General features: G+C 34.2%; 1 protein-coding gene across 2 annotated transcripts in view; it reads left to right on the top strand.

Annotated features, from left to right (window-relative positions):
* Positions 1-25,658, top strand: part of PIK3CA (phosphatidylinositol-4,5-bisphosphate 3-kinase catalytic subunit alpha) — a 74,341-nt gene that overhangs the window by 36,697 nt on the left and 11,986 nt on the right. For both annotated transcript variants that reach the window (XM_019626074.1, XM_019626075.1), the window contains exons 2-11: positions 7,579-8,006; positions 8,550-8,759; positions 10,117-10,367; positions 13,062-13,307; positions 14,035-14,120; positions 17,837-17,942; positions 18,467-18,619; positions 18,714-18,848; positions 24,157-24,281; positions 25,169-25,250. In XM_019626074.1, coding sequence (XP_019481619.1) covers positions 7,655-8,006; positions 8,550-8,759; positions 10,117-10,367; positions 13,062-13,307; positions 14,035-14,120; positions 17,837-17,942; positions 18,467-18,619; positions 18,714-18,848; positions 24,157-24,281; positions 25,169-25,250 — 1,746 coding nt within the window. In that variant the 5' untranslated portion in view covers positions 7,579-7,654. The remainder of the gene's footprint in view (positions 1-7,578; positions 8,007-8,549; positions 8,760-10,116; positions 10,368-13,061; positions 13,308-14,034; positions 14,121-17,836; positions 17,943-18,466; positions 18,620-18,713; positions 18,849-24,156; positions 24,282-25,168; positions 25,251-25,658) is intronic.

Raw genomic sequence — 25,658 nt, 5'->3', positions numbered from 1 at the left:
CCTAAGCTGTAGATAGGAGTGCCATTTACATAGGAATATTAGGAGTCTGGGGAACTACCCTGTATCCCCGAAAATAAGACCTAGTTGGAAAATAAGCCCTAGCATGATTTTAGGTGCCAAAATATGGCACCTTGGCATACTGAATATTTTAAGCTGAAGGAGTTTGTGGAAAAGGCACCCTTTGGGCTATGGTTCTCGAGAAAGTCTTATGTTGGATGATACAGAAATTAAACTGGAAGACACGGCAAGATTTAGATAAGTTGAAAGGAGTGAGAAGGGTTTTTAAGTGGGAGAAACTGAAGTTTTCTTTGAGCGGGAGGATTTAGAAGACAAGATTGTATAGTTTGTGTGGGGACAAATTATAAAAAGCCTTATAAAAAAAATTAAAAGTGTTTAGTTGGCACTGGGGAGCCACACACACACAAAAATAAATCAGGAAAACTTATTTTCTAGTTAATGAGCAAATAAAGAGATGCAACTGAGTTAGCCACAAAACTACATGTAATGTTTTCCTGTTGACCTGTCTGAAAATGAGGGTGGAAAATACGTTGTCAACATGTATCTAAATATACATATTTGTAAATGTATCAGTTAAACCTGATGATATCTGTTACATGTATCAGTTAGATAAAATGTAAGTATTTGTAAAACCTTTGGTCACTCAACAAACATTTATGTAGCTTCTCTATTTATGGAACATGGGTATCTAGAAAATACAAGGTGCTTATTTTAGCAAATTGTAGCTGTTTGAGATGATTAAGCTGCCAATAGTTAGTATAGATAGCCCCTAAATTTGCAAGTGTACACTTCAATATAGCTTTCTTATTTTTAATGATTTTTGATGCAGATATGATATTTTAAAAACAAATAACTTTTAAAAATAATACACTTCTGAAATTGAAACCTGAATTTAAAAGATCTAAAATATACTTTATGTATATTTTAAAGTAATAAATTCTGCAAAAGTCTCTGTGGTCTTAGGCTGTGTTTATAGAGATATAATCCACAGTCAAGAAATAGTTTTCTGTACCTCTCCCTTGGTGATAATGACTCTAGAGCAGCGGTTCTCAACCTTCCTAATGCCGTGACCCCTTAATACAGTTCCTCATGTTGCGGTGACCCCCAACCATAAAATTATTTTTGTTGCTACTCTATAACTGTAATTTTGCTACTGTTATGAATCGTAATATACTTAGGCGACCCCTGTGAAAGGGTCGTTCGACCCCCAAAGGGGTCGCGACCCACAGGTTGAGAACCACTGCTCTAGAGTATTGTACTAGATTTTGGTTGTCACATTTGAGATGAATATTAGCAAAAGAACACATCCAATGATGGCAAAGAAGGTGATAATAAACTATCTCACTTTAATTATAGAGAAGGGAATTGGGGCTAAAAAGACCTAGGGAAAATTTGAACACCTGTCAAAGTATGTGGAAAGATAAGAGAAGGCAGACAGAACTGATGGAACAAAGACATTTAGGAATAACAACCTTTAGGGATAACTTTAGAAGTACTCCACCAAAATTTTTATATCAGGTAATGAGCTCCCAACAGTGAAAATATCCAATTAAGTGACTTCTGAGAAACTTTCCTATTTTAAGATTTTTAACTTCACTGGCTTAAAATTAATGCTTCCTCCCCCCCTCCCCCCAAGGACTTAAATTGAAAGTGTAGGACTGTAGTTACAAAGTCAGGGTTGGGGAATTACTTATTATCCAATGTTCACTTAGAAAATTTTCCAGTTTATATCATGGAATTCTGATACCTTATCAGAGGTCAGCAAACTTTTCTGTAACAGGCCAGAAAGTAAATATTTTAGGCTTTACAAGCCACATGGTCTCTATATATCACCTGCTCAGCTCTGCTGTTAGAGTACAAAAGCATCACTGACAATATGTAAACACAGTTTATTGGCTGTGTTCCAGTCAAACTTTATTTTCAAAAGCAGGTAGTGAGCTGGATTTGCCCCATGGGCCACAGTGAATTTCAATGGGCCACAGTTTCACAACCCTTGCCTTAGATAATAAAACCTGGAAAAACCATTCTAAGTGAAGAAAGGCTTTCAATTTAGGAGTTAAAGAACAGATTGTCAAAATGGCATTATCTTCTTATACTGAAAGAATGAATGCACATCAAATGCTCAACATATTGAACTGCCCAATGAATTAAGAAACCTTCTGCTATAAAAGTCAAGTGACTATGGAGAGTCTGAGGCTATTTTCTACTGTTCGTTTCTGCTCTTATTTTGTCCTTAGAGGTGTCTTGACTCCTGCTGAGCGATACTACCTACTCTACCTGGACTGCTAATGCAGACCCAGCTCTTACCAAGAAATAAATGCAGATTCAGGCCTCCTGAGAACCGGAAGACTTGCAGTGCCTCTTGCCCAAACAGTAATTTTAATATCAGAACAAGGAAGTAAACAAAAATCTCTGATCATTAAGGTGTTTGTATACTTTGTGCTTCTAAACTTGTACAGGAGAGGTTCTCATATCGTTATTTGGCCTATTGGCCTTTTGTGTACAAAATGGTGGTTGGTGTTGATGCTGACTGGAAATGAAAAATAGAAGAGGAGGCTGCTGTCACCAGGCAGGCTGGCCACTGCTGAGAATGACCATTGGCTGCTAGAAAACAAAGGGATGGGTGTATTTTTAAGAAGCACCATCTCCAACCTGGGGCCATTTGTTTTAGGGCCAAAAATACCCTCAGACTCTTCAATAATGCAGAAGAGCTTTGCTATATTGTGTTTAGTATAACATAGTAATCGGTTTTATAATGCAGACCGTAACTCTCTTAAGAAATGTGTAAATTGTGAATTAAATATACTCTGAAGAAAACGGGATTGCCCCATTGAAATAGCTTATCAGTAGATATATAAAAATTTAGGATAAGCAAAACCAATTTATTTCCTAGGAGTTCTGAATATTTGTGATTTGTCAGCATATGACAGATTCTGGCTTTCTGAACTCAAAGGCCCAATAGAGTAGTTCCTTGACTCTTAAAGTGTTTTATTTTTAGCAGCTAGATTTTTGTGACCTCAAATCTCCGAAGTGCAGATTTGTATTTTAAATATTTTATAGTGATTTTTATTTTTCAAATAAGTTATTTTCCTTTGTAAATAGGTTTTTCACTTAAGTTTGGATAATTCCACCTTCTTTATCAACTTTTAATTTTCTATAGTGTAAAGGCCCCTTTACTTAAAATGTTATATACTCTAATTTATTAAGGGGTTTTTCTCCAAATTCAAGGAATTGAGAAGATACCTTGGTTTAATGTTTATTTGATTATGTCCTATATTTGAAAAGCAACGTTTTAAAGAAATCGGAGTTAAAAAATCATGAAAATGTGTCATGTCATGTTTTGCTCAAAATTGTTTAGAGACTCCCTTTTACTTATAGTATACAACGTAAAATTGAAACTTCTTCACGTGGAGTCTGCTCATCCTCGTGGCCCCAGCCTACCTCTCCCTCGCTTTCCTTGTCACGCACCCTGCCAATTCCCATGCACGTCAGACTGAAGTAATAAAAACAACGTGTGTTGCTGGTAACTGGCTGCATTCTTTCATGGTCTGTGACTTTGCACACAGACGCTTGTGGCAATCTAAAATACGCTCATCTAGCTCCCCGTGTTGAAGCCACCCCTTCTCCCTACTGATCTATGATACCTACTTAAATTTTACCCTTCTGATGCCTTCCCTAACCTCCTGAGGCAGTTGGAGATTTCTTGTGACTTTTCCAAAGTTCTTATTTTGTCTTATAACAATTTTCCATTGTTCAAGTTGTTCCTGTCTTGTCATTCCCAATAAACTGTGAATCCCTCAACAACCAAAGGGAAAGCATCTTGTTTACCTTTGTTTTCTTAGCATATTTAGCTTAGAGCCCAGCACAAGCAGATATTTCTCCAGAATGGGGGTGGAGGGACTGGCAAGGGATTCCTCACTCCTAAGCTGTAGATAGGAGTGCCATTTACATAGGAATATTAGGAGTCTGGGGAACTACCCTGTATCCCCGAAAATAAGACCTAGTTGGAAAATAAACCGTAGCATGATTTTAGGTGCCAAAATATGGCACCTTGGCATACTGAATATTTTAAGCTGAAGGAGTTTGTGGAAAAGGCACCCTTCTCCCTGAAACAGGTCATAAAACCCTCATGTGAGGGGTGCGTGCCCTCCATATTCTGGAGGAATCATGCTAGGGCTTCTTCTCTGGCTACGTCTTATTTTCGGGGAAACACGGTAGAAGCAGCTACAAAAATACCAGCACCTGAGCCACTCACTACAATTCCAACCTTGTCTGTGAGCCTTGCGTTACCTACCAATGCTCCCTTCAAGTTTCAGATCTAGGAAGTTGGCAATGCTTTATAAAGCTCCTTATTTATTTGCCTCTATCAGTAAAAGAACCTAACCCCCTTTTTCCCATCCCTGCCTGGTGCCAGTCCTGGATAATTCGTAATAGCTTGAAAAGATAATGTGGGTATACTTTTCAGGTTTATTAATAGTAAAATTTAACATTTATTGAGTGTTTACTGTGTGCAAATCTCTTTACTTACTTGTTTTTCATATATTACCTCATCTAATACAACAATCAGATGAAGTATATACCATTATCCCAATTTAACAAATGAGGCGGAAAATGAGGTTCAGTGAGATGAATTAAACTTCTCAAGGCCACACAACTAATTAATTAAAGCAGCCAGAATTTGAATCCAGTGTAACTTTAGAGCCCAATCTCTTATTTACCACCAATGAATATTACCTGGTCATAACTGAAGCCCAAATAGCAGTGTGCACTTTGAAATCACCTAGACCTGGGCTCAGAATCTATCTCTAACATTTACTGGTGGTGAATAACTTCACCTCTGTTACCCGCGTTTTTCTCATGTGAAATGGTAGTACCTTCCCCAAAAGGGTCATTGCCTTCCTAAGTGCCTCATATATACTACAATAAATAGGAAATGCTAGCTCCATTCACCTTCTCTACACTTCTGCTCACGTGAGCTCTGAGGTAACGATTTGTACAGAATAAGGCCTGGCATAAAAAGACAGGTGAGAAAGTTAGATCCTGTCTCTTCTCTATGCTACTACCGTAATGGCAACCAGTGCCTGCCCTCCGGGACCTCCAAGTGTTGTATGGCCATGAGCACATTCACTCTTACGAGAAGCGTGCCTCTTGAGTATTTCATAGTTGTTAATTGCCCATAAATATACTGTAGTAGAATAAAGATTAGAATCAATGGCCTGTCTACTGTATTAGGCTTCTCTTTTGCTAATTCTTAGGGAACATATGAGACTCGGGGGTTGTTATTTATTATATAAAATAGTTGCCCCGTGATTCCATAACAGACCTGGTAATGCCATTCAGCAAAGGAAACTATAAACACAGCTGCTATTTTGGTGTGGCTTGTGGTTTGGTTTGGTTTTATTTGAACTTTTTTATGCAGGCAGATCATTTAAAAGTAGTCATTTGGCATTTTCCCTTGCATTCCTCAAATTCTTTTCTATGTTTTAAAAAGCTTAGCTTAAATCACTTCTATAATTATGCACACAGATTGATCCATCTGGTCTTTTTACTAGCCAATTAATTTTCTTTTAAAATTGTAAGAAGTAGAATAATTATATTTAAATCCTATAACTTCAGTTGGTATCTTTTGTAAATTTGAAGAAAAATATTTTCAACTATTAAAAAATAATTTTATATTCTTTGTTGTCTTCCAATTGATTTCTATATCTCCAGAGGTGGGGGGGGGGCTTGAAATTTCTGCTGTTTCTACTTCTCAACCCTTTCATATGTTAATACTCTGCAACATACCATAAACACTTGTTTGCAGCTGAGAATTGGTACAGCAGATCTGTCTGCTCAGAGCAGGCCCTCTTGCTCTAAGTCACACTGGCTGTGAGTTGAAAGACGGATTGTAGGAGGCAAACCTAAGTGAGGGAGACCGTTTAGGCCTTTGCGGTGGTCCAGACAAGAAATAGTAGCCGTCTGACCCAAGGTACTAAGAGTGATAGTGAAGGAGTGTAGACGTATTCAGGAGCTAGAATTAAAACAAACTTTGTTGATGGATTAGATGTTGATGGCTATGACATAGAGGAGTTAGAGATGGCAGGTTTCTGCATTAGATGCCTCATGCTCCTCACATCTTACTGTGTTTGTTCAGCTCCTGCTTATCCTTTAAAACATCAGTGTATATGAGTGTGTTACCTCATGTGGAAACCTTCCCACTCTAACTCCCATTGAGTGAGGTGACAACTCTGGGCTTTTATAGCACCTAGTCCTTCTCTATGAGAGCATTTTTTTCTGTTTTGTACCTGTGAACTTAATTACCCCGTACCCAGCATACACATAATCTTCACACTCTTGACGTTGTCTTGTGAGGGCAAGAGCCATGTGTCTTAGTCATCATCAGATTCCCAGCACCTAATAGGGCCCCAGCCAGCGCCAGTACATTTTTAGTGAATAAACAAAGTGTCATGTGTAGTTGTCGTCCACAGTGCCTGAGTAATCGAATATAGTAAGTTATCTGGGCCTTTTGATTCGTTTCTCTAGCTTAACTTTTTTTCCTTTTTTTATTTTCTTACTGTCTCTCACTTTACCTTTTTTATACCTTTACAGTTTACCTTACTGAATAAAAGAAAAACATAAACAGCAAAAAATAAACTTGTGCTTTGTGGATTTTGACACTTTCTTCCAAAAGAACCCCTAAGATTATTGATATCTAAAAAATGAGGGCTTCAAATCCTAATAATAATTAATATTTTTTAACTATTACAAGTGCTTAACACATTTGGTTGGAACATTGTACTGACAAAGAGAGTCAATGGGTCTAACCTGTGTGTAGATCAATTCATTTCCATCAGAAGTATTAGGACAGGGTTATTTGATAAAGTGGATAGATCACTGCAAATTTATCATCATATCTCAAGGAAAATGTATTAATGACACTTTATATTATAATGAACATATACCTAAATTATAGTTTAAAGGCAGAATGATCTAAGATATCATTTAGATAATAATCAGTACAAAAAAAGGAAATTACAAAGATTGATGTAAGAAAGAAAAAATGACCAAGCCATGTAATTTCTCATTACCACAGGTGGAGGTAGGGGTGCAAAAGAAAAAGACTTGACCCCTCTAGCCTTTACTTTTCTCATCTTTAAAATGAGAACAGCTGACCCATGATCTAAAAGATCCTTTCCTGCCCAAATAGAAGAGAATGGTAGAGCTGATATGTGATGGAAATTTGGGTTTCAATTATAACTTAGTTCATTCTTCCCATATCTTCAGCTCTGTCTTGTTAAGACCTGACTTTTTAAAAATCGACTCAAATAAAATGTTTTTTTATTAACTGACTATTAAGTATAATTAAATACAAGTGATTTTTCTACTTTCTGCTTTGCAATCAATTCTTTCAGCCTAATTTGAAGCAACAGTCTCTATCACAATATTTAAGATGCATTATTATTACTTACCCTACTTAATTCAAACTACAAAAAATGAATTTTTATATCTAATAATGCTATAAATGTATTCTTCTATAGTTGTTTCTCTTTTAACGTATGTTTTCCTTCTTTGATTTAGATTTCTGCTTTGGAACAGTCACACATCTAATTCCTTGAAGTAGTTTCTTATGTAAAACTTGTAAAGGATCAGAACAATGCCTCCAAGACCATCATCAGGTGAACTGTGGGGCATCCACTTGATGCCCCCAAGAATCCTAGTAGAATGTTTACTACCAAATGGAATGATAGTGACTTTAGAATGCCTCCGTGAGGCTACGTTAATAACGATAAAGCATGAACTATTTAAAGAAGCAAGAAAATACCCTCTCCATCAACTTCTTCAAGATGAATCTTCTTACATTTTCGTAAGTGTTACTCAAGAAGCAGAAAGGGAAGAATTTTTTGATGAAACAAGACGACTTTGTGACCTGCGGCTCTTTCAACCTTTTTTAAAAGTAATTGAGCCAGTAGGCAACCGTGAAGAAAAGATCCTCAATCGAGAAATTGGTATGATATAATTTTTGACTAAATGGCATTGTCATCCTGTTCTAAATGCAAATTACTGTGAAACTTAACTGTTTTATCATTACCAAAAGATTTCCTTCTGAACCAGTTAATTACCTTTGTAATCTTAAATAAATAGATTTTGAAATAAAAAGCATTATAAATCTTAAGTATTTTTTCCCCGTTGGGCTAAGGAACTATTTTTAACACCTTCATATTATTTTATAAAGTTTTCTTTAAGAAGCATCATTTGTAGCATTGACCTAGATTTATTATATCCCAGTTTGGTTTTACCATTCTTTAAAAAATAATTGACATGGATAATGCTTGCTGCCTTTGCTCCAAATTGCTAAATGTATTTTATATATTAAAAATATTTGAGTCCTGTCAATCCTTACTATATGTGTTCATCAAAATTTTTTTCAACCCAGAGAAACTTCTTTATTCTATTGTGACCTTCCAAAACTACCAAGTTCCCTATTTATAAGAAACATGTTCATACTGTGTATTTAATAGAATGTTATATTCTTTATATAATTTTTTAAGGCTTTGCTATCGGCATGCCAGTGTGTGAATTTGATATGGTTAAAGACCCAGAAGTACAGGACTTCCGAAGAAATATTCTGAATGTTTGTAAAGAAGCTGTGGATCTTAGGGATCTTAATTCACCTCATAGTAGAGCAATGTATGTCTATCCTCCAAATGTAGAATCTTCACCAGAACTGCCAAAGCACATATATAATAAATTAGATAAAGGTAAGAAACTGTCAATCTACCATAGTTTGTCACTGTACTGTAAACTTCTATCCGTGCCTATATTTTTGTAGTCTTTTTATCCCAGTTAGATGATAAGCATCTTAAAGTCAGGTACTGCTTATACTGACAAGATATAGTTTAGTGCCAAGTACACAACCTGTGTATAATAAATATTTATTGATTGATTAATTGTGTGCATATGATGCTGATCCCTTGGTTAATTGTTTATCTCAGAATAAAACTAAAGAATTTTGAGTTTGAAATTTTTTATTATGGAATTACACCAGATTATCGTTTTTACAAATAAAAACAAGAATAAATAGAAACATTTTATGAAATTTTGGAAAAACTTTACGCAGTGTTCTTATTTTTTATCATATATCATATCACAAAGAAAAAATAAATGTTTTAATCTTAATGTTAAATGCAGTAATTCTGATCATAATAAATGATGATAAGTAGGTTGACTTTCAACACTTAATATCAATTTCTAGAATTAAGTGAACATGAAAATATATCAATTGTATTGTTTTGGAAATGAAAATTTTATATCAGATAATATCTGTATTTTTCAAGATAACAAAGTAAAGGTTTTAATTTGAAGTTATCGAATAGGTTAACTCACACTCTTTTAAATATAAAAATCTGTTAATAGAATAACTTATTACTCTTTCACCCATATTATTGAAAGTAGTTTAATGCAATATAACATAACATCTTCATTTGAAATTCCTTTCTACTTTAGCATATTTTAAAAAATGGAACACCCTTTTCATTTTTCCCCAACATGCTTTATGAAAAATTTCCAACATATAAGAAAGTTGGAAGAATTGTACTGTGAACACCCAGACCACTCTGACATGGTTATAACCTTTTTGTGTGTATGTCCCTTGGCTTAATTGATCCTAAAAGGAAAAAATTAGAAAATCCATCTTCCTTCCCTTCCTTCTCCATCTTTTCTCTCATTCTGATTCAGCATCTTTCTTTCAGTCTCCATGATTCTTTCTCATAGTTACCAAAAACTCGACCACTTTTAGTACTCGAACCTTTGGTACCATCATGAGTCACTCTTCACAGGAGTTGTATCCATGAAGTATGCCATACAGTTTAGAATGGAAATTAGCTTGGTCTCAGGTATTTGGAACTGACTCATCACAGTTCTTTGTGCTTGCCATAAAACATGAGATTTGGGCATGATCTGGTGGCCATATTAGATTTGAAGATTTACCAGTATTTAATTAGTTGAAGTCATTTTGAATTATGGTTAGAGTAATGGTAGTACATACTTTCTGAAATTTGTCTCTTGAAAAATGAAATATATATGGTGATTGCACCTAATAATGTTTTCCTGTTATAGGGCAAATAATAGTGGTGATTTGGGTAATAGTTTCTCCAAATAATGACAAGCAGAAGTATACTCTGAAAATCAATCATGACTGTGTGCCAGAACAAGTAATTGCTGAAGCAATCAGGAAAAAAACTCGAAGTATGTTGCTGTCATCTGAACAACTAAAACTTTGTGTTTTAGAATATCAGGGCAAGTATATTTTAAAAGTATGTGGATGTGATGAATACTTCCTAGAAAAATATCCTCTGAGTCAGTATAAGGTGAGTGACAAGCTTCAAATATATCAATTAAATTTAAAAAGTAATTACATTGGGGACTAGTATATATTTTTAGGACATGTTTTTTGAAACATAATTAATATTACTAAATAGCATTCATAAGTTTATTTTAATACTATATGTAATTTGAGAGATTAGAGAATTTAATTTGGAAGAACAGATGCTATTCTTCCTTTAAATTGTATATTACTAATATTTGGGGACCCTGCTACATATGTGGATAAGCTTATTAACATTTTTGCAATTATAACAATAATTATATAATTACTCAGATATAGATATTTGATTTGGTTACTAATTGTGTCGTGAGATAAGATATACAATAGTAATGTTTCAGGTATTCTGCATGCAAAAGATGCAACATGTGCTTTTCTACATAGCACCAGTTCTGTATATATAATGGAAATACAGTAATACCTTCGTTTGCGAGCATAATTTGTTCTGGAAACAAACTACTCATATTGCAAGGCATCACTTGTTTACCACGTTAAAATATATTAGAAATGTTTGCTCATCTTGCGAAACACTTGGAAACCACATTACTAGCAATCCAAGGTTTTACTGTACTTTTATTAGCCAATAGGAATTTTATAATAATATGGAATTTGCACAGAAGGCTTTTCATGTACTTGTCATTTTTTTAAAAGGTTTTATTGTATTTATTTGAATATGCAATGTAAGCAATAAAGTAAATGTGTTTCTTGTCAAAAAATAAAAAACAACATAAAAACATGTTGGCAGTTACACTAACTGCAAAATATGGGGTATTTCATGATTTTTATCTCTTCCCAAGCAGTGACATGAGCAGTAATTAAATATTTTTAAAAATTCATGATTTACTGTTAATTAAGATACACTATTAATACTACTCTACTATTTTTATTCATTAAATAAATATAAGAAGCAGCTATATGAGGTGCCATCAAACAATATGGTGAATGTTTAAATAAAAAAAAGTTGTAACAGTAAAAGACACATTGCCATTAATCTTCCTCAAAATACTCCCCCTCACTTCAAACACCCTTATCTCATCATTCTTGGCACTTTCTACAGCAGTTCTTGAAGACCTCGTTCATCAATATCTTTAGTTGTGCTGTCATGGCTGCTTCGATGTCCTGAATCACTTTTACTTTGAGCAAGAGCCAGAAGCCTCAGGGAGCCAGAACCAGTGAATAAGGTGGATGAGGACACACCATGATATTTTTGACAGAAATTGCCGTATACCAGAAGCGATGTGTGACATGGAGCGTTGTCATGATGGAGGATGATTTACGGCACACTTTAAAACACGCCTTCTCTTAACCGTAGCTCACACCCGACTGACTGCACCAAACAAGTTGAAACTTGTCACACACTGTTACTAAGGTTCGATGCATCGCTTCTCATATTGAAGATCCCTGCCTTTCTGTTGGATGGCACTTGGCAGCAACATTCACTTTTTTTTTTTTTTCCTGAGAGGATATAGGAAAGGCGAGTGGCAGCTGCAGGTATTATGCTGACCTGGGCTGTCAAAGTCTCTCCAGGTTGCTCTCGCATGCAGTTGGACACCATATATTTTTTTATCACAACAGAAAGGCTCCATATCACACATCACTTCTGGTACGGCAATTTTGTCAAAAACATTATGGTGTGTCCTCACCCATCTTACTCACCGGATCTGGCACTGAGCGACTTCTGGCTCTTCTGCAAAGTTAAACTGATCATAAAAGACAAATGTTTTGAATCAATTCAAGACATCGAGGCAGCCAGGACAGCACAACTAAAGACACTCATGAAAGAGGACTTCCAGAACTGCTTCAGAAAGTGGCAAGAACAATGGGGTAAGTGTGTTTGAAGCAAGGGCGAGTATTTTGAAGGGGATTAATGGCAATATTCTTTCTTACTGTAATGAATTTTTTTTAATTTAAATATTCACTGTATTTTTTTATCACACCTCATATTTGTACCAAGCTTATGCTAAGTACTGATTTATAATACCAAGCAAGACATGGTTCTGGCCCTCAGGCTGCTTACAGTCTAAGTGGGGCTTGTGGATAAGAGAATAGGCTATTACAATATGTATATAATAGCATTTATATTAAAAATTTCTATCCTAACGACCATTTCAAGGTTCAGACCAATGTAGTTTTTTTTCTTTTTTACTATGTCCCATAATTTTATCAGTCTCCTCTGTGTTTTTTTTTGTTTGTTTTATATTTTAACAAAACAAATATTTTCAAGAAGTGTTGGGACAGAAGAGCAAGAGAGCAGCAACCCTGGCTTGGACATCAGTATGACTTAATAGATTGAATGATGGAAGTTTACTAAACGATGTTGCTTTTCCCTTAACAAGTGCAGTGTTTTCATAATGAGCATCCTCTGATCCTTGTTTTTAATTTTTTTTGGTGTGGGGCAGAGGCTTCCAGTTAAGGGTAGAACTAGTGTCAAAAGCTGACCTTATTTTTTTTCTTTTATACAATTTATATTCCAAGAGGTGCTTGGTTGATCCTATGCTGTAACCTAACTCCCAAATGTTAGTATTTTAAATGTTAAATATAGCAACTACTAACAAATGTGGTCGATAATGCTTTATTTTTTACAGATTAGTATGTAAATTCTCTGATAATACCCTTGTTGCTTTTAAAATGAAAAACCTTATAAAAAATGGCTTCCCCCATCCTCCTTCATCTCTTACAGTATATAAGAAGCTGTATAATGCTTGGGAGGTTGCCCAATTTGATGCTGATGGCTAAAGAAAGCCTTTACTCGCAACTACCAATGGACTGTTTCACAATGCCATCTTATTCCAGACGCATCTCCACAGCTACACCATATATGAATGGAGAAACATCTACAAAATCCCTTTGGGTTATAAATAGTGCACTCAGAATAAAAATTCTTTGTGCAACCTATGTGAATGTAAATATTCGAGACATTGACAAGGTAATGTGTTGATGCTTATTTTATATAAATTATTTTATATAAACCTTTTTTATTTAACTATTGCATAATAATCTGTTGACCTGCAGTGTGTTTTCTGATGGCTAGAAAACCACCCATCTACCTCAGCTATTCCAGTTTATTGTCTTTTATCTGTAATTCTAAAATCCCAAATTTTAGTATTACAATAGTTCTAATATCTATAATTCTAAACTCTTAAAACCACAAGTTTCACAGAATTCATTGGGCAGCAAACCCTGACCTTACCTGAAGCGAGGTTTTTTTGGTAGTCTTTATTTATCCCACTTACTATAAATATTCATGTGTTTTGTTGCAGAAATATTAATATCTTTATGGAATGTTGTTCTAACTGCTAAGAGTATTAAGTAATATTTAGTTTATCTTTCTAAAATATGAGTAACTCTAAATTCCATACCTGGCCTAAAGGAATTGTGGGCCTATATTTATATTTATTAGTCTGATGTCCCCCTGAAAGCAGCAATAAATTTTGGTAAAGAATCTGCATCAGTATTAACTTATTATATATGTGAAGAAAAGGAGGACTGAAAAGCTCCATTTGAATAGAAATTTCTAATGGATTCTCTTATTCATATCAGTTACACTCTTTTGATATTGTTTAATATTGGTTCTATCTAGTATGTGTGTGTGCATGTATTGTGTATGTCTGTGTGTATATATTTGTATACAATACTTTATTTTTTTTTCTTAGATCTATGTTAGAACAGGTATCTACCATGGAGGAGAACCCTTATGTGATAATGTGAACACTCAAAGAGTACCTTGTTCTAATCCCAGGTAAGGAAGTATATGGATTTATATCTCCACAAGTCATATTAGTGTTTAGCAATGTAAGCAATAAAAGTAGTATAGTTTACATTATTAGTTTTCTACAAGTCATATAAATCACCAGACATGTACATAGGGAACTTAAGGACGTTCTGTCAAATGGGTATCAATCACAGGTTATTGATTGTCTGTAAAATTTTATCTGTAGGATTTTTCTGATTCTCTCTTCCTATTGGATAAAGGAGAGAATGGAATATGGTTACAGTTTTATACTGATGATTACCATATATTAGATTCCTAAACCTAGCATTTTATTCTTTTCTTACCTCCATTTATATTAAGAAGAAGTGAGAGTTGGCAAACAACTCCAGAGCCAGACTCTGAGGCAGTTTTCTTTACATCACTTCTAAGAATAGATTAATATAACATTCAAAGAAAGAGTCTTTGGGAATAAATAAGTTTCTTAGGGGGAAGAGGGGTTATTGGGAATATTTTAAATTATTACTGCCTAGATGTAATGACAAAATAAAGGGTAGTATAATCTAAAAGCTTGCCATCCTACCATTTCTCTGCCTTTCTGTATAGAATCATTTGGGAGTATGAGTCTGGCCCTCAATATATAATAGTAATATTTTAAGAGACCCCAAATTGATACTAAAGATGTATGTTATAGACAAGTACTAGAACTAGTGAATCCTCCAGAAGTAAATTTCATAATGAATTTAGACTGAATTCTAGGAGAGTCAAGAAAACGTTTTGATCTTGTAATTAAGTTGCTAGAGGTGGCCACCATTCTAGAACCTAGGTAAAGTTCAAAGAGATGGTAGCCTTCTCTACCTGGAGGAACAGAAATAGTTCCTCACGTTACCTGAACTTGTAGGTCAGAAAGTACGTCATTCAGGTTAGAGCTTATGCTGTGGCAACAAACAACCCCAGGATCTTTTAAAATGTTTGTTAAAACAACAAAAGCTTCTTTACCACTCATACTGCATGACTGTCACAAGTTAAGTGGGGTGGTTGTCCAAGGAACAGCAGAACAATACTTGAGTAAATAATGGCCAAAAGTTTACAAATTTTGTGAAAATTATAAAACCAGCAATCTAAGCAGTTCAATGAGCCCTAAGCAAAGACTCCAAAATAATATTGAGTAGATTTATCCTCGTTGTTTTAAGTACCAAAAAGTAAGTTAGCTTTATGAAAACAAAAGGTAAATTTATTTAGTTCTGTAAGATTAAAAATCAAAATTTTAGTAAATTGAAGGACATATTTACAAAGGACTTATGTTTGATTATCTTTTCTGCAAGAATTCTCTAGTCCAAAAGGTAAAATCCCTATGGTGGTGGTATGAATATTTAAATAAATTTTTTTTACTTTTATTTATTTAAAAAAAAAATTAGTGATAAAAGAAAATGAAGTTATTAGAAAGACAGAAAAGTAGATTTTAAAAGTTCTCACTGAGATTAAGTAATTGTTCCAAATCTGTGATTCCTATATGCTAGATAAATTATTTTATGATTTCTTCTTAAATGTTACCAGTTATCTCCCAAAATCAGAATCAGTTTGGACTATATATATGGGGGTGCCAAAAATATGGATACACATAACTTGTATTCATCTTTTGTTATCAGTATATATTGAGTATTACAATTTTAATAGTTTTTTCCTCTCTTAAAATGTGTATACATTTTGGGGGGGCACCTTCTGTATATAAAACCATTGCCTAAAAATAAAGAACTTAATTATGTGTGTGTGTGTGTGTGTGTGTATGTTTTTGTGTGTATGTGTGTGTGTACTTTAGAAGAAACATGCTTTATTTGGTTAGCATAATACTGTAAACAGCTACATTCACTGGATCTAGCTCTCACAGAACGTGTGTAGAATATTTCCCTTAAACTATGAGCAATTCTAAAGATTTAGAAGTAATAAAAACCCAAGGATTTATCAAATCCCACAGTATTTCTTCTCCCTGTATATATTGTTTCTTTTTCCTTTAGAATTCCTTTGTACTAAATTCCCCCATTTTAAATGTAAGTCTTCTCTGTATAAGTGGATCATATTTTTTTTCTCTCTTCCTCCATACTTAAGCAAAGATACTAGAATAAATAGAACTTATTTTACCGATAAAGTTTTATACATTAGTTTGGCTAATTAAAAATAGAATTTGTGTACCATTTTTGTTGTTAATTAAGTCTTGTTTTATTTATAATCAAAACATAGAATTGTGAAGAAACCATTTGAAAAGTTTTCAAAATTAATATCTAGCACTTGAACTTTTACCATGGACCAATTATTCTTCTAATCAATTTACTTGTATTAACTCATTTAATCTTCACAACTTTATAAGAGTAGGTACTATTAGTCCCATTTCAAAGATGAGAAAACAGACAAAGTGAAGGTCACACATGTAGTAAAATAGTTGAAACAAGATTCTACTGTGGGTAGTGTGACTTCTGAGTCACACTCTTAGCCATTGCTACAATGTTTAAAAAAAATAAGACAACTATGTATTTTACTTGACTCTTTACAAATATATCCACCAAATAGACATAATTTCACATGTAACACTCAGTAAATTGGAGAGAATTTATCATTAAAATTTGAAAAAAATTTTGTCACTTTTTGTAGTAACTTTTTATTCTTACCTTATTATAAGTGTCAAGTTTTAGTACATGTGAAGAAGCTCTAAAATTCAAATACTTTCTGCTAACATATCCTTTATTTTATTTACATACTGACTTATTTAAGTTAATGGGTTCTTCTGAGTAAAACTATATCATATATAGTTAAATATCGCAATCATAATAGGAAATTTTATTTTACCTTGTTTAGCTTCCCTTTTCTATTTGCCTTTTTTATAAGCTAATTTTTTAACTGAAGTATAGCACAAATGCATAAAAGTATACAAATCATCATTGCACAGTTCAGTGGGTTATCACAAAGTGAACACTCACATAGCCACTACCCTGATTAAGAAACAGAACATGTACTAGCATTCCAGAAGCCCCTCCATATGCCCCCTCCCAAAGGCAACTACCATCCTGACTTCTAACACTGTTGGTTAGTTTTGGCTGTTTTTGAATTTTACATAAATAGACTAAAGGACTAGATATTCTTTTGTGTCTGTGTTTTTTCACACAGTATTATGTTTGTGAGATTTCATCCATGATGCAACTGGTGTTCATTTCCATTGCTGTGTAGTATTTCATTATATGAATGTATTCCAGTTTATCTGTTTCTGCTATTGGGTATTTAGATTGTTTGCAGTTTGGGGGATAGTACAAATAATTCTATTAACATTCTGTGTACAAATGCACAAATTTCTTATATCTGGAGGTGGAGCTGAGTCATAGGTCAGTTTTAGTAGATTATGCTTTCCAAATGGATTGTATAAATTACACCTTCATTAGCAGTATATGAGGTTTCCTGTTACTACACATCCTTACCACCCCTTGGTATTGTCAGTCTTTATAGTTTTAGCCAGCCTCTTGTGTATTGATATCTCCATGATATTTTGTTTTGCGTTTTCTGGGGGATAAACTGATGTTGACTACTTTTTCATGTTTATCGGCCATTGGGATATGTTCTTGTGAAATGTCTGTTCTAGTCGATCTCTGACCTGTTTTTCATTTTACTTATTTTTTTCTTGATGATTTGTAAGGAGTCATTTACATACTCTGGATAAAACCTTCTTGGTAAATTATTTTTTACTTTAAAATTTCACATAGGTGGAATGAATGGCTGAATTACGACATATACATTCCTGATCTTCCTCGTGCCGCTCGACTTTGCCTTTCCATTTGTTCTGTCAAAGGCCGAAAGGGTGCTAAGGAGGTAAAGTATTTTAGAAGGAGCAATTATATTAACCGCTAGACACTCCTAATATACTGCTGATTGAGTTTTTAGTCAAGAAATGGATATTATTTTTCTTTATCTAAAATAAATAAAACATCATAAAATTTTTAATAATTAAATGTATTATAGAAGAATACCTTGGGAGAGCTTCCAGAATTTATTTGTGATGAATAATTATGTCCTGAGGTCATATTGATTCAATTTTTTAAACATGCAAAGTGACTACAAAGATCTGTTAAGTGATTACATTCATGTATCTGTCTTGCTTGCTTTGATTCATGTTTCCTATCAATAATTAAAGAAAATACATGTAATTTCAAATGGGAAAAAGGAAAGCAAGTTCTTACATTTTGAAAAAATTAATACGACTTGTTATAGACATTATTATAGAGGCAGTTGTTGGCCTCTCTTTCCTGGGAAAAAAAAGAGTTTTGAAATGCATTCTATAATTTAATCCATGGAGTATGAACATTTTCCTGTGTTTTATTTTTTTGTTTTTAAAGGAACACTGTCCATTGGCCTGGGGAAATATAAACTTGTTTGATTACACAGATACTCTAGTATCTGGAAAAATGGCTTTGAATCTTTGGCCAGTACCTCATGGATTAGAAGATTTGCTGAACCCTATTGGTGTTACTGGATCAAATCCAAATAAAGTAAGCTTTTTATTATCATAAATTACAGTTTTTTCTTTTTTTATGACGATCAAGCACAATAAATATATATAATAACTTTTATTCCATCTCTTAGGAAACTCCATGCTTAGAGTTGGAGTTTGACTGGTTCAGCAGTGTGGTAAAGTTTCCAGATATGTCAGTGATTGAAGAGCATGCCAATTGGTCTGTGTCCCGAGAAGCAGGATTTAGTTATTGCCATGCAGGACTGGTAAGGCAAATCACTGAGTTCTCTTAAGTATCCATCATAATCAGTGGATTTGGGTACATACTCTGTATGGAAAGGGTTTCATGTGTTTAGTTACACAGGCATACCTACTATAGGCTCTAGGACAGTATTGCAATATAAAATTCTGTATATTCTAATATTCTTACTGTAGCTCTGCCTCTTCTTTGTTTACTCAGAGCTCTAGCCTGCCTTTATTTAACAAATATTTTTTTAGTTTCAACAGACCCAATGTTAATTGAAAGATAGAATCAGTTTCAGACTTTTACAAAAAACAAACAAACAAATTTTCTTTTTTCTTGGAAAGAAAAAATTTATTGTATGATATGTATATATTTAATGTATGATATGTACTATGTCATAAAGTTGTAACCTAAAAAGACCTCCATTGAGTATACAGTCTAATGGTGAAAATAGACATTAAACTGGTAAAAGAAGAAATATAAGATTATAAATCATGGTAAGTGCCACAAGGTAAAAACAATAGTGTGCCAAGAATGAGTAACAGAGGGTTGGGAGAAAAAGGCTAATATATATTGGGTTCAGGAAAGACCTCTCTGAGGTTATAACATTGAGGTTGAACCAAAGTATAAATATGTTGCTAATTGAGCTTGGAAGCAGAAAAGAGTATATAGAAAGTGGAATTTAAATATTGATCTAGTTGTCTGATCTTGGCCACAACTTTGCAACCACAATATAAGTGGGTTTAAGGACCATTAATTCTCCCTTATTTTTCAAGGGCAAAGGTGTCAGTGCTAAGAGAAGAGGATATTTTTGTTTTTTGTTGTCTCTTTTTCCCCAGTTTTCAAATTTATCACTTTTTCTTTGGCCTAGCTGTAGGTTATAGATAGGCCAGCCAATGGATATGGGGCTAAGAGGTCCTGAGATATGCCTACCATGTTTCATATATGCCTGGGTGCAGTAAGAGCAGCACCAGGGGCCTCCAGCAATCTTGTACTTAGGAACTTTTATTAGTTTACAGCTGTGTAATCAGTAAGGGTTTACTAATACCTTTTGTAAACTGACTAATAATCATAATAACCTTTAGCCTTCCTGCCTATGTACTTTCAGATTTGTAAAAGGTATTTTGATAAGTACAAATTAATTGAAAATCATTACTGAATTCTATCAGATAACTAAAAGTACAATTAACTTTTTTGACATTAAAAAGAGATTCTCTTGAAAAATGTAGTCACTATTCTGTAAGTTTAATTCCTTGATAATAATTGCTAACATTTATCAAGTACTTACTGTGTACCAAAAGCCATACCAATCACTGTTCATGTATTATCTCATTTAATCTTAAAAGCACTCTCTATAAAGGTAGATACTATTACAATCCTTATTTCACCAGTAAGGAAACAGGCTTAAGGAGTCTAAATAACTTATCCAGTGTCACTGTTTAAAAAGTATTGAGCCTCTTACTCTTAACCATTCTGTTGTAACCAAACAGGAATTCCTTAATTTTTAAATTGGGGTTGAACTACTAGTAAGCATTCCCATGAAATGTCCTTAGCCCTGTCTAATTAGTTATATCTATAAACTAACTGAGTTACAAGAGTAAAGTCACTTGAAAACTCGTTTATCTCCTATTTTATTCTTTCAGCTGTTAAATTCAGTTTACTATCATGGTATGTTGGAGCCAATTTTAGCTTTTGAGTTCCTTTTTTGAGCAAATCTAACTGTAAGGATTAATATTTTATGACTTTTTTGCTTCCTAGAAAAATTTTTTCTTTCAAAGAAAAATTGTTTATCTTTAAATAGACTAAAACTGATTCTATCTTTCAATTAACATTGGGTCTGTTGAAAACTTTTATAAATCTAAGGTACATTATAAGATCTTAGTTTTCATATTTCATCATTATTTATGAATTTTATTTCCAACTATGCTAAAAAAAGACTAATATGAAGATATAGAAGGATAGAATAGCTTAGAAAGGTGATAAAATAGTGAAATAAATCATCACTATTATATCACCCTTCAGTCTTCTTATTGCATTGCCTGTTGTCTTGCACCATCTTTCCAGAGGTATAAAGAAGTCTGCAAATACCATCTTGTAGTTTTTGTTGTTTTTTAGGTTTTCATTGAACACTGTTGAGAATTCAGGAATTTTCCCCTACCACTCATAATGACAAAGAGAAGAAAATTGACAGAAGGAAGTATTTCACAATTATTAGACAAATTAGAATGTGATGCAAAGAGACAATATCACTCTAAAGCAGTTTCTCAACCTCAACACCTTTGACATCTTGGGCCAAATGAATCTTTGTTAATAGACACTGTCCTGTGCATTACAGGAAGTTTAGCAGCATCCTTGGTCTCTACCCACCAGATGCCAATAGTACCACTACCCCAAGTTGTAACAACCAAAATGTCCCCATACAGTATCAAAGTCCGTGGGAGTTAGAGGGGACAAGATCACCCTAGTTGAGAACCACAACTTTAGCCTTTAATGATAATAGTGAAATTGATCATATAAGTGAAATATCAGATGACAATAACCAAAATGAATTTTCTTAAACTCAAGAAATGATAAGTGAACAATATATTTCCAAGGACAAAAAGGAAATACAATATTCACATTCAGTTAGTCATTCAACAGGAATGACTTCATCACACAATATTTTTTTTATAAGAACCTGGACCACACATCTTTTGTCTTATTCTTTCCATTTTTTATGATATACTTTCTAAATGGATAAATGCTTCAGGCAGGTGTGTATGCAAAGATGAGTGGAAAGACAAAGGTGATGTAGAAATTTTTAAATTCCTTGAATTGATTATTCTGATTGATATCTGTAAGTATAAAAATAGAAATGTTTTGCAATTATGAGGCAAGGAAAATGGTCATTTTCTCTAGCAAAATCATGAGCCATCAAAGTTTTCAAAAGTATTGGTTTTTGACATGCAAGTACTAGAAGAAAAACCAGAAGTGATGACCAGCTAGAATTTATTAGATATGTACTTAAAATTTGGAATTAGTATTTGCAAGATGGTTATGTTCCAGGCTCATGCCTAACAGTTGATGAGCAAGCAGTTAGTTGCATTCAAAGGATGTTGCCCATTTTGGATTATAAACTTGGTTTTACTGTGTTTAAATTCTTATTAAGATGTCAAACATAATTGTTTTCACCATCACTTTATTCTTCTCTAAATTATTGTATATTAAAAATATAAACAAATAAAAATAAGTAAATATTAAAGTAGTAAGAGTCCAGTGATAAATAGTAATGACTAAGGGCCAGCCGAGTGGCTCAGTTGGTTAAGAGCCCGCTCAAGAGTTTGAGCTCTGAGCAACAGTGGTTCAAGTCCCGACCCGAGCTGAGCAGCCGCTGAGCTGCCAGCAGGTGGCAGGATGGCTCAGCTAATAAATAAATAAATAAATAAATAAATAAATAAATAAATAAATAAAATAGTAATGACTACTTTTCCTGGTGAAATGAGTGTTAAGTATTATCTCTTACTTGGACTATTGCAGTAGCTTCCTAACTGGTCTCCCCCTTCCACAGAGCAGCCAAAATAATCTTTATTAAACATAAATCAATTCACGATGTTTATCCTTTAAATAGCTTTCATTAAAAATAAAATTCAGGGCCGGCCGAGTGGCGCGATGGTTAAGAACTCGCTTGGGATGCCAGAGAGCCCCGGTTCGGATCCCACATATGAGGGCCAGTGACACTGCCCTCTACAGCTAAGATGCTGAACAACAGCTCAACCTGGAGCTGGGCTGCCATGAGTCGCCCAGCGATGGCGTAGGCTGCAGTCCCTGTGGCAGTGGGTTGCCATGGGCTACCGTATGTAGCCAGCAGCCAGCGTGAGCGGCCAGCAGCCGCAGTGAGCGGCCGTCCAGAAGCCGGCGACTGATCTGCCTCGCCAGAGAAGAGCACAATGATGGTGCCAACTTGGGCCAGTGAAGCAACATCCTCCACAACTAGATTGAAGAACAAGACGACAGCAACTTGTCTGTTCCCCTTCCCCCAATTCCCCAGCACTGTTCCCATTCCCCCAATTCCCCAATAAAAATCTTTAAAAAAAAATAAATAAAATAAAATAAAATAAAATTCAAACCTTTTACCCTGATCGCAGATGTTAATGCTCTGAACCTGGCCTCCTGCCGTTCCTCTCTCATCTACTGGCTTCAGGCTCATCGGCCTTCTGCCTGTTCCTCCTTCACGTCCAACTCGTTCTCTTTGGGGCACTCCCATTGTTCCCTCTCTGTGCAGGAGTCTTCCTGATCTTGGTGTGGATCTTATCATTTGGATCACAAATTAAATATTAGCTTCTCAGAGGCCATTTCCAAACACCCAGTCTAAAGTAGCCACTCAGTCATTCTCTGTGACATCACCCAGAGTATTTATATCAACTCTCTAATACTTGTCTTATATATTCATTTAATTTCCCACTATAATGGAGGCTCTGTGAGAACAGGTTCTTTTAGTATTCTGTGTCCTGAGCAATAAAAACAAGACAAGGCACACAGCACATGTTTTAATAACTATCTGTTCAATGAATATGTCCCAGTAATATTTCTTTATGCTGTTAGATAAATTAACAATATTTAAATGTGTAAAAACCAAGTAGCATGGATGTTTGATTTCATTTTTAGCAATTATGAATATGTGAACCCATTCTAAGGGATATATGTTTGGTATAATATATTAATATGCATTCATAATTGTTTACTATGTATTTAATATACCTGTATTTAAAGGGAATAAATACATTACTTGGAATCTTGAAATGATACCAAAAGTTAGGGTGTTTTCATTTTAGTTTCCAAACACTCAGTGTACAGTGTACTAATAGGGGTGTTTCTTCTTTTTCCCCTTATTTATTTTTACTTTTTAAATTTGAAAGCCTCAGAGTAATTATAAGAATGAATTCAGGCAAATATTATGAAAGAATTTACATTTTTATTTTATTATTTTACAATTTCTTATTCCGGAAACATTACCAGATTAGTTAATAGAACACTAGGAGGGGGCCTCATCAGGAAGAGAAGTAAATTATTCACTACTACCCCTAGTATCCCAGTCAACTCTGATCCCTGACTAACGTTGTCAGTTACAGTTCTGTGGTTGGTGGTAATGTTAACCAAATAAGTTATTGGATTTGTTCCACAAATACCATCTTACATTGATTCTTTCCTGTCCCTGAAAATAGTCTTGCAATGAGAATTGTAAACTATTTCACAACAGTTAAGCAATGTAAAGTTATTGACAATTTTCTTTTTCTGTAGATCATTCATGAATCCTGGCAAAGGAAATCATTAGGTATTGTTTTATATTACAGAGTAACAGACTAGCTAGAGACAACGAATTAAGGGAAAATGATAAAGAACAGCTCCGATCAATTTGTACCCGAGATCCTCTATCTGAAATCACTGAGCAAGAGAAAGATTTTCTGTGGAGCCACAGGTGAGTGTTAAGATGGAGAGTCTGTTTCTTTCTTCTGTTACAGAAAAAAGAACAGACTTTGGCTGATCTTGCCATGTTTCTACCATACCTATTAAAGTAAATAAAGCATAATTTATGTGACTTTTTATTATAAACATTATCCTTTTTAAAGCTGTGGATGTAGATCAATATTTCTAGAAAACCATGCTGCATTGGTACTAACCTTGCACTTTGAAGGCTTTTTAAAAATTCTAAATCCCTGATTTTTTTTGGATTTGATTTTCATTTTTGTTTTTTCATAAAATTCAAGCTCCAGGAAAATATCCTGTAGTTTTAGATCAGTTTAGCTGTGTTTTAGTTGGTCTAGCTTTTTCCATTTTTAGGCGTCCCTCCATTTTTCTTTTTTTTCTTATACTTCCTCAAAGTAATAGTGTAATGCCTTATTTTTACTCATGAAGGAATTATCCTACTACTTGGTAAGGGTACACTGGCTTATTTAAATAAAGCAGTTGCAATGCATTTCTGCATCAAATTCATAATTCTGTCCATTGACGGCAGTAGAAGTGGTTACTCTTCTCGTGTTTCATGTTACATAAGTGGGTGAATAAAATGAGCTTTATAAAGAGTGTTATAAAATAAATTCCTAATTTTTTCTAAGTACCTGTCTTCCATTTGGATTTTCTTTTTGTCTTCCTTGTCATTATAACTGTGTCTAAGTATATATGTACATATATACACAACTATAGTGTTAAACACTGATTTCTTTTGATTTTAAGGAAGGCTAGTAATGGTAAGTTTTAAAGGTGTTTGGAACTCTTGAAAGATTGCACAGTTGAAAATTTAGACATCTAGGCCTTTTGAATAACATGCAAGAATATTTTTTATTTTGTTTTGTCTTTTCCACACAGACACTACTGTGTAACTATCCCTGAAATTCTACCCAAATTGCTTCTGTCCGTTAAATGGAATTCTAGAGATGAAGTAGCTCAGGTAAATGTGTGTTTGAGATTACTGACTAACTGTTGCATAAAATTGGTATGTTGCTCACATTGTTTTCTCTCGAAAGTCTGCATCAATATAAGAAATTAAATAGATTGTTTTAAATTAATTAATAATGGTAATATAGTGGAGAAAAATACTGTTCACACCACTTCCACTGATAAAAATTAATTATAGCTGAACATTTTAAGCACTGAATTCATAAGGGGAGCTTTTATCTAAACTAACTTTAAGGGCCAGCCGAGTGGCATGTTGGTTAAAAGCTGGCTTGGGACGCCAGAGGGCCCCAGTTCTGATATCACACATGAGGGCCAGTGACACTGCCCTCCACAGCTAAGATGCTGAACAACAGCTCAACTTGGATCTGGGCTGCCATGAGTCGCCGGCGACGGCATAGGC

Source organism: Hipposideros armiger, unplaced genomic scaffold (assembly GCF_001890085.2).
Source record: "Hipposideros armiger isolate ML-2016 unplaced genomic scaffold, ASM189008v1 scaffold_656, whole genome shotgun sequence".
Lineage (NCBI taxonomy): Eukaryota > Metazoa > Chordata > Mammalia > Chiroptera > Hipposideridae > Hipposideros > Hipposideros armiger.
Note: the sequence above shows the minus strand (reverse complement) of the source record. Positions and strands in the feature narration are given on the sequence as shown.